The 15974-nt window shown below is 44.3% G+C and overlaps 1 protein-coding gene across 3 annotated transcripts in view; it reads left to right on the forward strand.

The window, feature by feature from the left end:
- The window catches only part of NEURL1 (neuralized E3 ubiquitin protein ligase 1), a 92107-nt gene extending 76455 nt beyond the window's left edge, over positions 1-15652 (forward strand). For all 3 annotated transcript variants that reach the window (XM_051981342.1, XM_051981345.1, XM_051981343.1), the window contains 3 exons: positions 10171-10860; positions 14528-14674; positions 15236-15652. In XM_051981342.1, the coding sequence (XP_051837302.1) occupies positions 10171-10860; positions 14528-14674; positions 15236-15486 (1088 nt within the window). In that variant the 3' untranslated portion in view covers positions 15487-15652. The remainder of the gene's footprint in view (positions 1-10170; positions 10861-14527; positions 14675-15235) is intronic.
- The last annotated feature ends 322 nt before the right edge of the window (positions 15653-15974 follow it).

Genomic DNA, 15974 nt, shown 5'->3' on the forward strand with positions numbered 1-15974 from the left:
TATTCTAGACATTTCCTAAGAATCAAAGCCAGAGCCACTGGGCAGTAGTTCATAAAATGCCATTTTCCTTTTTTAAAAAAAAAAATCAGGCTGTTTGTCCTCCAATTTTTTTTAAGCAGAAAGATTTGCTGATGGTGGTACAATGATTGCCTCCATCAGTCCTTTCCGGACCTAAGACTGTACTTCATTTGGTTCTGGTGACTCGATTTCATTAAGAGCACTTAAGTTCTCCATCTTCTTATCTTGGGCAACGGGCTCCTTAGTTCTTTTTTGTTTCTGTCACTTTCAGTGTAAAGGTCATTCTCCTTTGCTGAGAGAACAGAAACAAGCTGAGAATTGAGCTTTTCTGCCTTTCATCTATTGTCAGTTATCACTGTCTCATCCACCTCAGGCAAAGTTCCTGAGAGGGAAGTAGGTAAGGACATGAATGTTGTGCCAGGGAGAGACCAGAGTGAGAAATCAGGTAGGAAGAACAGGGAGAGAGCTAGTCAATGCAGTGAGGCTTTCTACAGGAAGTGATTGATGAGCTCAAATTTAGATGGGGGAAGGGGTAATGAACAAAGATTAATAATCCAGATTTAGCATATGGATGTGCTAGGTAGCTAATTGTTAAGTTTTCAGTAGGAGTATTTTCATTTTGAAGATCAGTAAATGCTATAAATAAGTGCATTTTTTTTGTTGATGATTGTCTAGACTTTAAAAAGTAAAGGAGAAAATATTAATAATGTAAATTCCACTTAAAATTATATCATAGGGACAAGTTTGGTTGAGATTTTTTGGTTTGTTTTTCTGAGGGCCAGTTGTTAAATACACAGATTTTCTTTCTTGTTAGATTAAAATTATACTTGAGAATCAGATGATTGCTTGATAAGAATTAGAAAATCAGAGCAAAAAACTGTCTCCAGCAGGAATGGATAGTCCAGTGGATTGCTCCTTTCCATATTAGGTATCCAGTGGATCAGTGAGTAGAGCACTGAGTTAAGAAGACCTGAATTCAAATTCAGCTTCAGACACTTGGGACTTAACTTCTGATTGCCTGATAAAAGGATCCCCTGGAGAAGGAAATGGCAAACTGTAAAATACTTTTACCAAGAACACCTGATAGAGCTCTGGCCCATAGAGTCATGAAGATTGTTACTCTAGTAATAATAGCAACATTATGTTAATTTCTGTGTAGGAAAAGATACTGAGGTAAGAGCCTTGAACTGAGAATTAAGAGTATCAAGCTCAGCTTTGTTATTAACACACTATAGGACCTTAGTATATTAATTTATCCAGGTCTCCTTTCTCCCTTCAATTCATTAAGCCAACAATTGTTTATTCCTACTTTGGGCAAGGGATTGGGCTAAGTGACCAAAATGAAAGGCTCTTTATCCTTGGGGAGCTTCCATTCTCCTGAAGGTTGGGAGAAGATACAACAAATAAATAAGTGCAAAATATATAGGAAGTGGTACCGAGTCATTTAAAAGAGAAGATGTTATTAATAGCTCAAGGAGGATCAAGAGGTTTGGGATAGCCTTGGGTAGGAGGTAGCCAGGAGGTCAGAAAGTTATTAGGCACCACTTAAGCAAAGCCATGACTGAGAGGAGATAGAGTGTCAGCTGTGTGTGACTGTGTATTCAGTCATGTCCTACTCTTCATGAACCCACTTGGGGTTTTCTTGGCAAAGAGGGGTTTGCCATTATCTTCTCCAACTCAATTTACAGATGGGGAAAGTGAGGCAAAGAGGAATAAGTGACTTGGGAAGAGCTAGCAGGCTAGTTTTATTGAATTCATGAATGGGAGTAACTTAGAGGGGAGTTAGATTGAGTAGACTTTTAAATGGGAGACTGGATTTATTCTAAGGCATGAGTAGAAAACTTATCTGGCATAGTAGACAAAGTACTGGGTCTGGAGTCAGGAAGACCTGAGGCAAATGTTGTCATATACTTAATAGGGTATGTGACTCTAGGCTGGTCTTTTAAGCTTTGTCTCTCTTAAGTTTCCTCATCTGTAAAATGGGGAGTATAGTGGCACCTACCTCCCAGGGTTGTTGAAAGGATCAAATGGAAGACTTTGTAAACCTTAAAGTGCTATGTAAATAATAGTTGTTATTATATGAAAGAGAGAGAGAAAGAGAGAGAGAGAGAGGAAGAAGAAGAAGAAAGGAAGGAGGAGGAGGAGGAGAAGGAGGAGAAGGAGGAGGAGGAGAAGGAGGAAGAAGGAGGAAGAAGGAAGAGAAGGAGAAGAAGAAAAGAAGAAGAAGAAGAAGAAGAAAAAGAAGAAGAAGAAGAAGAAGAAGAAGAAGAAGAAGAAGAAGAAGAAGAAATAAGAAAAAAAAGAAGAGTTAGACCTTTTGGAAATATCAATTTAGCAGTCATATGGAAAATGAAATCAATAAAGGCAAGAGAGGAGATCAGTTACGAGGTGAATGTAGTTTGGGCATAAAGTGAAGAGCATTCAAATTAGTTCAGAAACTGTGTGCATGGATAGGAGACTGATGTAAGAAATATTGTGCAGATAGACCAAACAAGATGTGGGTGCTGATTGAATTTGGGGATTGAGGAAAAAGGAAGATGTAGCCTTGATAATAATCTAAAGTCCAATTCATTTCTGCCCTTATGAAGAGTTCTGACCAGGACTTGTTTGGGACAAGGCACACTCCCTCTGAGAGACAGACTAATACTGATAAAGAATGCTAATACTTGACCATCCAGCTCTCCTTTTTCAGTACTCCTTGCTACATGTACATGGCCTATAGAGGATGCTCAAATACATGTTTGTTAAATGACTGACTGAAGGAGTAAATCATCAAAGCCTCATTATGCTAGTTCTCCTGACAGATATGACAGTTTCTAAAATTATAGCAGATTAAATGCTATCTAGATTTTGTATTAATGCCTTTCTTTTGAGAGAGTCCTTCTGGGCCTCTCCTTTGCTGGGATTAAGGGGACCCCCTAATCGTCTCAGTAATACACAGCTATCTCTCAGGCTGATTTACTCCTGCATTGGGAGTATCTCTTCTATTCTGTCAGTTTTAAAAGAGGACAACTTTAAATTTGTCCTTCAATTCTGGGCATGACCCATGGCCAAATGGCACATTGTGCACTGATTATAGGACCCTGCTGGAGAGATGTAGGTGGGAGTAAAATCTTAGAATGGAAAAAGCAGTTAGTCAGTTGATGAGCATTTAGTAAGTGCCTACTGTATGCTGGGCACTGTGCTAAGTTTTGAGGATAAAAAGAAAGGTAAAAACCAGTCCTTGCTCTCAAGAAGTCCAGTTGGCAAGACAACATGCAAACAGACATATAAAGATAGATCTGAGATAGTCTCAAACAGAAGGCACTAATATTAAGAGAGATTAGGAAAGATTTCCTGTAGAAGATGAGATTTTAGCTGGGACTTAAAGGAAATCAAGGAAGGAGATAAGCATTAATTATCACTTACTGCATACCAAAACTGAATGATTTACAGATATCACATCTGATTCTCATTACAATCCTGTGAAGTGGGGGCTATTATTATACTCAAATTACAGTTCAGGAAATTGAGGTTAAGTGATTTGCCTAGAGTTACAAAAGTAATAAATGTGTGAATCTGGATTTGAATTCAGATCTTCCTGACTTCAGGCCACCTACTTGCCTCTTGGAAGGCCAGGAGGTGGAGATGAAGAGCAAGAGTATTCTGAGCATATGGAGTTCAGCCAATGAAAATGTTAGGAATTGGAATGTGGAGGGTCCTGTACAAGGAACCACAAAATAGAGAATAGGAGAAAGAAGTAAGAAGATTAGAAATATAAGAGGAAGCCATATTAGGAAGCTCTAAACACCAAACAGAAAATTGATTATATATATTGAGTGAATATATATACTTATTACATATTACATACTTATATATACAGAGGGCATATATAGAAGACGGGGCAAAGGCATAATTGACAGGATCAGGAAACTATTAGGATAGGAAGGTGAAATAGAAGAACTGAAAATCCAAACCTGGTACTAACCTCAGCTGAATAGGAATCTTTTCTACAAGTGATCCAGTAACAGGGAACTCACTACACAAGAATAGCCTATTCCTCTGTTAGACAGCTCTAAATGTTGCTATGAAGAGAAAAGTGCTGTCTACCTCCAAAGGAAAAAAATGGATGGAGTATGAATGGAAATTGAAGCTTTTTAAAAAACCTTTATTATACTTAGGAGGGAGGTGATCTGTATTTTCTTTTGCAGTATGCCTAACATGAAAATATTTTGCACAAATTCACATGTGTAATCTATATCAAATTGCTTGCCTTCTCAAGGGATGAGGCAAGGAGAGAGAATTTGGAAATCAGAATTTTTCTTTCTTTCTCTCTCTCTCTCTCTCTCTCTCTCTCTTTTTTTTTTTTGCTGAGGCAGTTGGGGTTAAGTGACTTGCCCAGGGTCGAAAATGAAAAGCTTTAAAAAAGAATGTTTAAAATTTTTGTTTATATGTAATTAAGAAAAACAAAACACAAATTAAATATAAAAGAAAAATAAATAAATGTCAGAATGATCGACCTTATATTGAACTGAAATCTGCCTCCATGTAACTTCTACCCTAAGGGCCAGGAGAAACAAATCAAATCCCTTTTCCCTTCAAATGCTTGAAGACAGCTATCATGTTCCACCTAAGTCTTCTTTTTCCCAAGTTAAACTATTCCTAGTTCCTTCAACAGATCTTTGTGTGGCATAGTTTCTAATTTTCCCACACATTGATCTCTTGGATCTATTCTGGATATGGTCCATCTTTTCTTTGTCCTTCCAAAAATATGATGACCTGGACTTGTCACTGTGCTCTAGGTGTGGTCTGCCCAAGGTACAGCCACATCCCTAATCCTAGACACTATGTTAATATCAATGTCACAGTAGTTTTTCTGGTTGCCATGTGACTTCTGTTGGCTTATCCTGAGCTTACATCCCATTCGTATTCCCGAGTCTTTTTCACATGAAGTGTTTAGCTGCATCTCTTCCAGCTTATACTTGGCCAAATGAAGGACTATCAACACCTTGTTGACTCTTTGCTGTTTCCAGAAGCTACATCTTATTTGCTGGCACGATACCTTATCCCTTCTACTCCACCTCTCTACTTTCTCTCCCTTTCTTGAGTCCTCTGAATAAAGAGTTAGTATTATTGACTTGAAAAGAACTCCCTTAAAATAAAAAAAAAACAAATCAGAAAAAAATCCCAATTTCTTTAACCAGAGCTCTAAACCAAAACTCACCCATTGGGGGTAATGTAGAGGAAATTCCTATTTAGGAGAATAGTTGGACTACATGTCCTCTGTGATCTTTTCCAAACTTCTTTTCAACTCTGAGATTTAAAGGTTCTATCACAATGAATTTTAAGATCCCACATTAAAAGATTTTCATAAATTTAAGATTTTTGATCATTCTCTCTCTCATTGAGCTTCAATACAATGAACATTCCTATTTCCCCAATACCCACCAAGTGACTCTTTCAAGAGTAACCCCCAAACCCTTTTCTGAACATTATACAGGGGAAAGGCCAGAAAGGAGAGTATTCTGGGGAAGGAGCCCTTGCTTCTCCCTGCAGTGCCAGATGCTGGGCTTGAGGCGGATGTTTATGGACAGTAAATGGCCTGGAGGAGAATGATACTCCCCAAGCCAAGAGACGCCCAGTCCGCCAGCTGCAGGCTAACCCCTAGTTAACAATTGATCCAGCACTGGCTCCCGGATGTGAGAACCCAAACAAACAAGATTCTTAGTCATAGGGTAAGCATGTGTTCATAGAAACCCTTTCTATCAACTTCTATGCTATTTGTACAATCTTGCATCCATGTAGGGACAGCTAGAGAATTTAACTTAAGGAGACCTGAGTTCAAATTTGACAACAGTTACTTATTACCTGTGTGACAGAGGTCAAATTACTTAACCTCTCTGTGCCTCATTTTATTCCTCTATAAAATGGGGTAGCTAATAGCACTGACCTTCCAGAGGCATTGTGAGGGTCAAATGAGATAATGAGGCACTCTGTAAACCTTAAGGAGTTATTGTTATTTTTATTTTATTATTGTTGTTACTAACTACCACAGAAAGAATACCCAGGAGCTCATTAGACCACACAGTTAGAAGAGGAAACTGTGACAGGTTCTGACAAATCCCCCGGATTAAATGGTCTTCATTAAAATGTTTAAAACATTTAAATGTTATTTACTGTAACTTATGAGATCTTGGGCATCCACTTAACTTCTCTGGGTCTCAGGGTCCTCAAATGTATAATGAGAACATTAGACACTCTTTAAGGCTCTTTTTAGCTAATTGATTGATCCTGTAGCTCATTCCTCTCACCATGCCTTGGGCTGTCACTATTTGGCCCTCTTTGGAAGGTCTTATTTAAATCCAGTTTAGAATCTGATCATTTTAGGCACTCTTCCTTGATCACCCCAACCTTTGCTGGGTCAAATCAAGTCACAGTTTCATGTGATTTTATCTTTTGTTCCCAACCATATTGAGGGTTTTCTGAGGGTGAGGATTCTCTCTCATAGGATGGAGTTGATAGGGTGATTCAGTATGAACCTGGTCAATTATTTAGTTAAGAAAATCCCCAGGTTTTCATTTACTCTCAAAGGCTTTATTCCCAAATCAAAAAGCACATGTAAAAGACCCCATTTGGTCTCTCATGGGAATTAAACTGTTACTTCCACCAAGTAAGTGAAGATGAGTCAGGAAAGCCAGGATGCTGGGATGGAAAGGACGGTGGATTCAGAGGCAGAGGACTTGGGTTCAAGTTCTAAATCTAGGATTTAATTGCTATGTGACCTCGCATAGGTCCCTTTTTACTCTGAGTCTCAATTATTGTTACAAAATCAATACATTAAATCCTATGGGAATAGTAGTTGTTACTGGGTAGGTGACCGTTATCCCCAGAATCCCCAGTCCTGTCCTCATCCCCACTGAAGCCAGAGACATAAGGTCCCTGCCAGCCTCTTGACATTTTCCCACAGCTTTGGTGGTAGGCTGGAGAGGGACTGCACTGAATTGAGAGGTGACCCTTTGCAGTCCTTTCCCTGCACAGCCAGGCCAACTAGTGACCCCATCTCAAGTTTCCTTCTATTTTAGCCCCTGGGGAAGCTGGGATTATGCCTGGGATGGGCTATTTTAGGGAGGGTTGCTCTTCTGCAGCTGCTCAGTGACCTTGATGGGAATGGGGGTGGAGGGTGGAGGGGTGGAGGGAGGGGGCAGACACATTTGTCTCCAGAGAGTCCAAGTTTAGATTTCTTCTGTCATCTGGGCCTCCTTAGCACTGGAAAGCTGCTTTGGGGCTCAACTTAGAGGGTCTGGAGGATTGGATTTAAGAATCCTTCTTAGATAATCCAACATAAGGACCAGACCCTTAGAGATCAACCAGTCATGCTGGGACACATTTTATAGATAAGGAAGATGATTTGCTCTTTTTCTTTCCCCTTCTCTTTCCTTCCCTCTTCTTGTCCTCCTCTATCTACTTTTCTCCCTCTTTATCTTTACCCAAGTAATTTATGAGAAATATTCATTGGCAACAGTATTTAGGATGGATTCTGGTAGCTCTTCACTAGGTACCCTCTTTCAGCTTGACCAATCAATTCATTAATAAATTTTTAAGCCCTTTTATTTAGTCAGTTACAAATCTTCTGATCTCTCTTCATTAATGTATAGATGGATATCGAGAAAATCTTGGTCAAATCTCTTTCTGAAATTCAGTTATGGCCACAAAATTGCCCTAATCTATTTCATAACCCTATCAACCAAAAAAAAATGAGTTTATTCTGACATAATTGACTGTTTGCAAACCCACACTTAGTGACCACCACTTCTCTTTCTAAATACTTGTAAGCCATCCACTTAATAATGTGTCCTAGAATTGATGGTCCAAGTTCACGGATCTATATTTTTCCCATTTCCCTTTTCCTCCTTTTACAAATGGGGACGTTTGACCATTTTTATCACTCTAGCATGACTATTGGTGTTTATAATTTGTAAAAGATTTTCAGCAGTGGTTCAGTGATCAGTTCTGAGTAATTGAGTTTTTCAGTACCCTGGGACTTGGGCTTCTTTAGGATGTCATTTCTCTCTTACTATATCATTTATCGTCTTATACTTGAATTCCCTTTCAATCCTGTTAATTCTAACCTTTCCAGTCCCAGAATCATTCATGGAAGAAAAATAAAACATAATTGCTGATGTAAACATCACATCATCTCCCCTATGTTGTTTTTTAAGTTGTTGAACATGTTTTGGAGTATACAAAGATTTAAAAAAGTGATCCCTTTTCTCAAAATGCTTACATTTATGCTCCAACATAGCCCCAGAGTTCTTTATGCTTATTTAACTTGGTAGTGGTGGTGTGATATGGTGAATGGGGTGGGTCTTTAAAACCCCTGGCCGCTTAGTTAATTTGAGGTGTTAATTTTACTAATAGTATCCTTACAGAACCATGACAACCTTTTATAATCATCCTTGATTATTATCCCCAGCTTCTTTCTTTTGTCAGTCAAGTCAATCAGTCAATAAACACTTAAATTTTTTTTAATGTGTCCGACACTGTGTTAAGTGCTTTTGCACATATCTCTTTAACTTGACCTCAAGGAAGCACTGCCTTTTCTTTTTATATGCTTCACACCATTCTTTCTCATTAGAGTCATATCCAATTGCATGGTGAGAATTTCATTTTTTCCAGACCCAAATGACTTTCTGGAGTAGACTTCCCTTTTAAAGGCCAAGGATCATATCTGCTTTTCCTATGAATTTCTTTAAATCTTTTCTCCTAAAATCTAGAGTGCAGATTTGATCACGCTTGTAGTTCCTCTCCTTGACTGGCACTAATTTCAGGATGACATGACCACCATTTCCCTACATTTTCACTTCCTTTTCTTTGTGGGTTAGAATTAAAACTAGAATAACCATTTAACTCCTTAGCTTTCTCTACTTCCCGAGAGATGAGCTTGTCTGCAGAAAGGCATCAGAAATACATCAGAAGCTCTGCCTTTAGTGAAACAAGACTCCCGGCTCCACAGCTTCTCTAAGCACTTAACTGTACTGTCACCAAGTCAATTCTCCAGAATGATCGAGTTTTCCAGTTGACTCTCTTCTCCCATCCCCCAACCCCTTCTTGCTAGACTTCAGGGAAATAAACTAGTGAGGTCTTTGAGAGCCACTTGAGAAAATTCTCCGTAAGAGGCAGCAGGCTCAGGAGAGGGAGGATGGGACTGCTCCACTTTGAGGGCATAGTGCCCTGGCCATTTCAGGGAAGAGACACTGGGGGATGGTTGGTGAAGGCTGAGGATAGAATTGACCAGAGCAATGAATTTGGACCCATCTTTTGTCACATGACACTTCTGGGACCTGAATTCTGGGCTTTCAGATATTAAACCGAGCTCGCCTACCTTTTCTCCCCCTCCCTAGTGTTTTCTTTAGTTCCCTAGAAATTTGCAAATATCTTTTACCTTGGAAACAAATGCTCACAAGTATTCACAGGGAGAAAGTAATTCAGAGTACTCCTTAGAAGGAAATACAGAAGCTGAAGCTTAAATACTTTGACCACAGGATGAGAAGATGGGACACATTTTATAAGACTGATTTTGGGAAAGATTAAAGGCAAAAGGAGAAAGAAATGGCAGAGGATGAAGAAGATAGATAGCATCATGGAAGCAATGAATATGAACTTGAATAGACTTTGGGAGGTGCTGAAGGGAGGATAGAAGGATCTGTTATGCTATGATCCAGGGGGAAGAGTCGGGCACGATTGAATCAGTGAACAACAATCCACTGGGAAAGGAGATTTAGTTATGGGATCGGTTGTAAAGCCTCATTAGTCAGAGCCCAAGATATAATAGGAAACAACAGTTCTGATCTTCAGTGAGCTTATGTGTTTGTTATGAGTAGAAAGTTGCAGCCTCCTGACTTCCAAAGCCCCTCACTTCTATCTTTCTGGTCCCAGAGCTAGGATGTGCAACCAGGAGCCCACCCCTGGCTCCATGGCCCTTTGGCTCCTTCCCAGCCCATTGGTCCAGCTTTCTCTCGCCCTCCTCCCTTGCCCAAGCTGGCCATTTTTAGCCTTGCCCTTCTGGAGCAGTTTATGATGTGGATAAACTTGTCTGATTTTTCTCTTCTCTTTTCTCCTTCCCTTTCCTCTTTCCTTGTCTTTTATGTCCCCACCTTCCCTGGCTCCCTAAAGAGAGCGAGATTGTCCCCCCAGACTGCCTCCGTCCCCGTTCCTTCACTGCCATCCGAAGGCCCTCCCTGCGGAGAGACCCTGAGGATACCCGCCTCTCCGTCAGCCTCTGCGACCTCAACGTGCAGGACGGGGGCTTCCAGGCGGCCGCAATAGCAGCATCAGCCTGCTCCATCCCACAGAACTCCCTCAACTCTCAGCACTGCCACTTGTTGCCCCCACAGCTAGAGAGTGACCTTCGTTTCCACCAGCTGCGTGGTGCTCACATCAAGATCCTGGACGAGCAGACCGTGGCCCGGCTGGAGCACGCCCGCGAGGAGCGGACACTGGTCTTCACCAGTCGGCCGCTGCGTGTGGGTGAGACGATCTTCGTCAAGGTCAACAAGTCCAACACCTCCCGCCCTGGAACCCTGTCCTACGGCGTCACAACCTGTGACCCGGGGACGCTGCGTCCCAGTGACCTCCCCTATAACCCAGAGGCCTTGGTGGACAGGAAGGAGTTCTGGGCCGTGTGCCGGGTCCCAGGGCCCCTCCACAGTGGTGACATCCTGGGCTTTATGGTGACTGCTGATGGGGAGCTGCACCTGAGCCACAATGGGGCAGCAGCTGGCATGCAGCTCTGTGTGGACGTTTCCCAGCCCCTCTGGATGCTCTTCAGCCTGCATGGGGCCATCACACAGATCCGCGTCCTTGGTAAGTCTCACCCTTTCCCCACGAGCTTTCCCTGTTTGCTAACAACCCGTGACTTGCTTTGGGGAGGACTGGCCCTCTAGTCCACGAAGCCGTGGGTCAGGTGTGACTTGCACACCTGTTGGCAGCTGCCCTAAATTATAGGAAGAGGGAACAAACAGCCTTTACATGCTGGTCTTGTAATCCCGTCCCTATACAGTGAAGACAGATCTTTCTTTGGCTCTGGGGAAATCAGAAAGAGGTAAGAGCTTGTCTTGGGTGCCTTCCTCTCATCTGCCTCCTCTTCTATGCCTTGTTTTTATGAATATGTGATATAAAGGAAAGAGTGCTAGCCGTGGATCTGAAAGATCTGTATTCAAATCCTGACTCGATACTGTGTGACCACAGTCCTCAGTGGCTCAGCCTTATTCCTTCTCTGGGGAAATAGGAATCACAACCCTCGTATTTCTTACTGCTTAAGGTTATTGTGAAGAACAGCACTTTCCAAACCTTGGAAGCTTATAAAAAGAGAAGTTATTTGTCCAAAGGCTGTCCGAGTGGGTGGGGATCACAGTGGTCGTCCAGGCCAACTTCCTAAATTTGTGGATGAGGAGAAGGGCAGCCTTGAAAGTCCATTCATCCGAAGTCGCTCAGTCAGTCTGTGCAGAGCTTCTGTGTCAGGCTATTTCCACCCTCCCATCCTGCCTCCCACATAGTGGTGAGCGCATGTTACGGTTGTGTGAGAAGGTGCACTGTCCAGTTTGGGTCTTCTGGAAATAGCTTCTCAGAATGCATGATGAGGGCTGTGTGATTCTTCGTGGGAGTGGGAGTAAGACATGGCTGTGAGGGGTAGTTGGATGAGTCAAGAAATAAAAAAGATCAGGACTTTTTACCGTGGAAAGATTAGGGTTTAGGGTCCATTAGAACATGAGCTTTTTGAGGTCAGGGTGTTCATTTTCTGGCCTTGTGTCCGAGCACCTAAGCTCAGGGCCTGGTGAATGTGCTGGACACTTAGTAAATGCTTAATGAACCGAACTCATGAGGTGAAGGCTGTATCTTTGTCTCAGATATATTTTTGCCTGAAGGGTTTCCTTCAACAACAAGGCTTTCCTGAGCATCTCTTTCAGGCTTCTCTACCCTGGGTCTGACTTACCTGCAGGAAAAGCAGGAATAGAGGCCCTGGCCTGGTCTGGGGGACTTTGCGGTCCGGCCTAGGGACAGGGCTCCCCCCACTCAGGGTATGGAGCAGCAATAGTCTGAGCGCAGTGACGGCGGTGAGAGTCAGAGGAGTGGAGGTCGAGACGGGCGGGAGCAGTCAGGGGAGGTTTCCCGAGGAGGAGAGCTTGAGCCTCAGCCCCAGAGCACGTGCCGTTGATTCCGAGCAGCAGATGTGTGTGTGCACATGTGTGGGGGCTGTATGTGTGTGTACATATGTGTGTGTATATGGGCAGATGTAGGTCTTACATCTGGGTACAGTTCCGTGTGAAATGCTGGGGAGGTAACAAAATTTAGGGCAGACACGGCCCCTGCCTTCATGGCTCTGTAAGCTATCTGTTCACAGGGTCCGGCCTCTGTCTAACATTTAGTGTTTCATGTGGTGGGACTTTGAGAACAGAGAAGAACACAGAGTATCCTAGAAATGGGGGGCAAATCCCTCCTCCCCTGCCCCTCTATGTAGTGTCAGTCTGAGAACTGTTTTCTTGGAGGGGGGAGCATCTGTATCAGATTACTGAGGGAGCCTCAGTTTCTCCCTGGGCGCAGAAGTAGTGGGGGCAGGAATGTGACTCCCCAGTCAGAGAATGGAATCGAAGGCCCTCTGTTCCTCACTCCTGGGCTGGTGTGTGTAGGGCCCGCTCCTGGTCCAGGTATATGGAGGGTCCCTTTGTTCTTTGTGTAGAGAGAAGGATAAAGGGGGTAGTGCAGGCAGCCATTTGGATTGGTTAAAAGCGGCAGCTATGCAAATTAAATCTGGCCAAGAGATCCTGGAAAAGAAATCTGGATGGCAGGAGAAGGCAAATTGAGATGAAATGACTTCAGATTGGGTCAATCAGAAATCAGCCCGAGGTCAGGCACTCACTTTTCCGTCCCCAGAGTAGAGTTGCTCCATCTCCTGCCAGGACTCCCATTAAAAAGGGGTCTCTATTGCAGGAAGGATGAATGCATGTGGCTGAAGAATGGAATAGTAGGGGAGACCCAGGCTCCCTTCGCAGGTGCCGTTAGAGTGTCTCCCAACGCTCACGGCCTTTGCTTATCCAGTGTGTGGGAGAAACCCCTTCCCAAATCACCATGTTCCTGCTGGTTCTACAGTGTTCACTCGGTTTCTCGGGGCCAATTGCTCCTTTCCTTTCCTTCACACCTCCTCCTCATCTGCCTCCCAGGGAGGTTGTCAAGGTAAATGGGCCTAGTGATGCTGAGACGCCTATTGGTCCTTTAAGGAGGGATGTTATGTCACCGCAAGATACCTTCTTCTCTTGCTATTAATAGTTTTTCGTAGGGTTCCCTATTGCATAAGGCACGAGAGCCTGTCTAGTAGGGGAGAGGAGGGGGTGGGCGAAGAGAAGATAGGTCGGGGGAAAGGGAAAGAGAGGTTTCTTTTAAATTGTAGAGAAGTGGGTATTAGAGAAGGAAAGGATCTTCCTGGACCAGACTCCAAAGCTCCGAGCTTTAGCCGGGGAATTGAATGGCGGGAGATACATGGGAGCTGCTGCCCTGAGGATGCAGCAGAGAAAGTAGCCTCCCAGAGACACCAGGAGCCTCACTTCTGGGAATGTTTGCTTCTACAAAACGCGGGCATCTGTTTACAGATCCTTAATTAGCAGCCTGGGGTGCCAGGCACAGAATGAAGGTGTCCTACTCACCGAGGAGCCACGGGCAGTAGAGATAGACCTCGAAAGAGAGGCAGCCGCCCACCATCTAGCAAACAGGGTTCACTTTACAAAGATTTCTTTTATTCGCAATTCCCTAGGAACCCAATTATATAAAGGGGAATCTATGCTGTGAGCTGAGACATTTAGACTTCATCATGTAGGCATTTGGGAACCACAGAAAGTTTCTGAGCAAAAGAGTGATATAGACAACAGAGATACTTTAAAACAGTTGTTTCCAGCATGATGTGAAGGATATTCCAAAAGCCCCCTCAGGAGGGACCCAAACTCCTGTTCCCTCAGCTGGGACTGTCTCTGGAGAGTGGGGATGGTGGCTGGGCCCGAGGATGACATGGCCCTCTCCCTTTTCTGTCTCTCTGTTTCTCTCTGTCTCTATCTCTGAATCTCTCTATCTCTGTCTCTGTCTCTCTCTGAGATACTCTTTTTCTTTCTGTTTTTCCCTCCCTTCCTCCCCCTTTCTCTCTCTCTCTCTCTCTCTCTCTCTCTCTCTCTCTCTCTCTCTCTCTCTCTCTCTCATTGTGTCTCTTTCTCTCTCTGTTCTCTCTCTGTCTGTCTGTCTCTCTTTCTGTCTCTGTCTCTGTCTCTCTGTCTCTCTCTGTCTCTCTCTCTCACTCACTCTCATTCTTTCTTTCCCTCCTTCCTCTCTCTCTCTCTCTCTCTCTCTCTCTCTGTCTCTCTCTGTGTCTGTCTCTGTCTGTCTGTCTGTCTCTCTTTCTGTCTCTGTCTCTGTCTCTCTGTCTCTGTCTCTCTCTCTCACTCACTCTCATTCTTTCTTTCCCTCCTTTCTCTCTCTCTCTCTCTCATAGGCTCCACCATCCTGACTGAGCGAGGTGTACCATCCCTCCCAAGTTCTCCGGCGTCTTCACCCACTTCTCCTACTGGACTGTGTAGCCGGCTCTCCGACCCTCTGCTGAGTGCATGCAGCTCTGGACCCCCGGGAAGTTCTCTGAGTGGTGAGGATGTATTACTTTCTTCCTATTGCCCCTCCTAAAGTAAGGAAAGGGTGAGCCAGTTGAAATAGGTCCAGTGATACTTTGTGTCTCCCCTGTATCCTTCAGGAAACATAGTGTCCCATGTTATAGAGAGCACTGAATCAGAGATCGGGGTGGGTTGAAATATTGACCACAGACAGGGTCACCTCACCTTCCTAGACCTCCATTTCCCCATCTCCTGGAGTGTGAGGGACTTGACTAGCTGGTTTCCAAGGTTCCTTCTTACTAAGTCCTGAGGAATCTTATGTCATGACAGTTTTTCAGCATGGCCTCCAGACCCTTGTCAGCAGCAGGACATCTGCCCATGAAAATTTCCTAGATGTTCTGTTTATTATTCCCTCTTATTTCACAGAGAGAGACAGAGACAGAGAGCAATTGAGGCTCAGAAAGCTTTGACACCCCTGAGGAGCCCATAGTAGCTCACTAGCAGAATTAGACAAGATTCCCCAGATCCCTGCGGCCACCCCAGGCTGGGACCCTCCTTGCTCTTACGCTTGCCTCTCTCTGCCTCCCCCCCCCCAGGCACAGCCCCCAACTCACCTGTAAGCCTGCCGGAGTCCCCTCTGTCACCAGGCCCCGGGCCGGGGCCGGGGCCATGGAGTGATGAGTGCACCATCTGTTACGAGAACACGGTGGACACGGTCATCTACACCTGCGGTCACATGTGCCTGTGCTACTCCTGTGGCCTCCGCTTGAAGAAGACAGTTCACGCCTGCTGCCCCATCTGCCGGCGAGTCATCAAGGACATCATTAAGACCTACCGGAGCACCTAGATGCGGTGCCGCGCCCACTGCTCCCCACCCTGCCCACGGTGGGACTCTAGCCATCAGGAGACCAACTCCATCCCCAGCAGAGGGCTAGCAAACAGGGACACCTTTTTCTCCCTTTTTTTGGAAGCTTGTTTTCCCTTCCTCCATTAAAAAAGCAAAGTAAAGGCTCCCCGGGGCTGTAGGGCGTGTGGGGTAGAAGGGCAGCCCCTTCATGTGACCTCATTGGTTACTGTCTCTGGAATTCAGGAGAAGACAGGCCCGAGCTTGGACCTTGCTTCATGTGGGGGTGCCCTGCCTGGGCGAAAGCCTGGGCCCCTGTTGGGTGATTTCTGGGAAAGGGGAGAGGCAAATCCAGGGTCTGGAGGAACCTTGAATCTCCCTCCTTGCTCCCACCCTCACAAGCCATGTCTCACCAGGACTGGGGAGGAGTGTAATGGGAGCCAGCTCCTCCTCCCTAGGAGTGCACCTGACCAGTCTGACCCCCAACAAAA

The sequence above is a fragment of the Antechinus flavipes genome, chromosome 2 (assembly GCF_016432865.1).
Source record: "Antechinus flavipes isolate AdamAnt ecotype Samford, QLD, Australia chromosome 2, AdamAnt_v2, whole genome shotgun sequence".
Classification (NCBI taxonomy): Eukaryota; Metazoa; Chordata; class Mammalia; order Dasyuromorphia; family Dasyuridae; genus Antechinus; species Antechinus flavipes.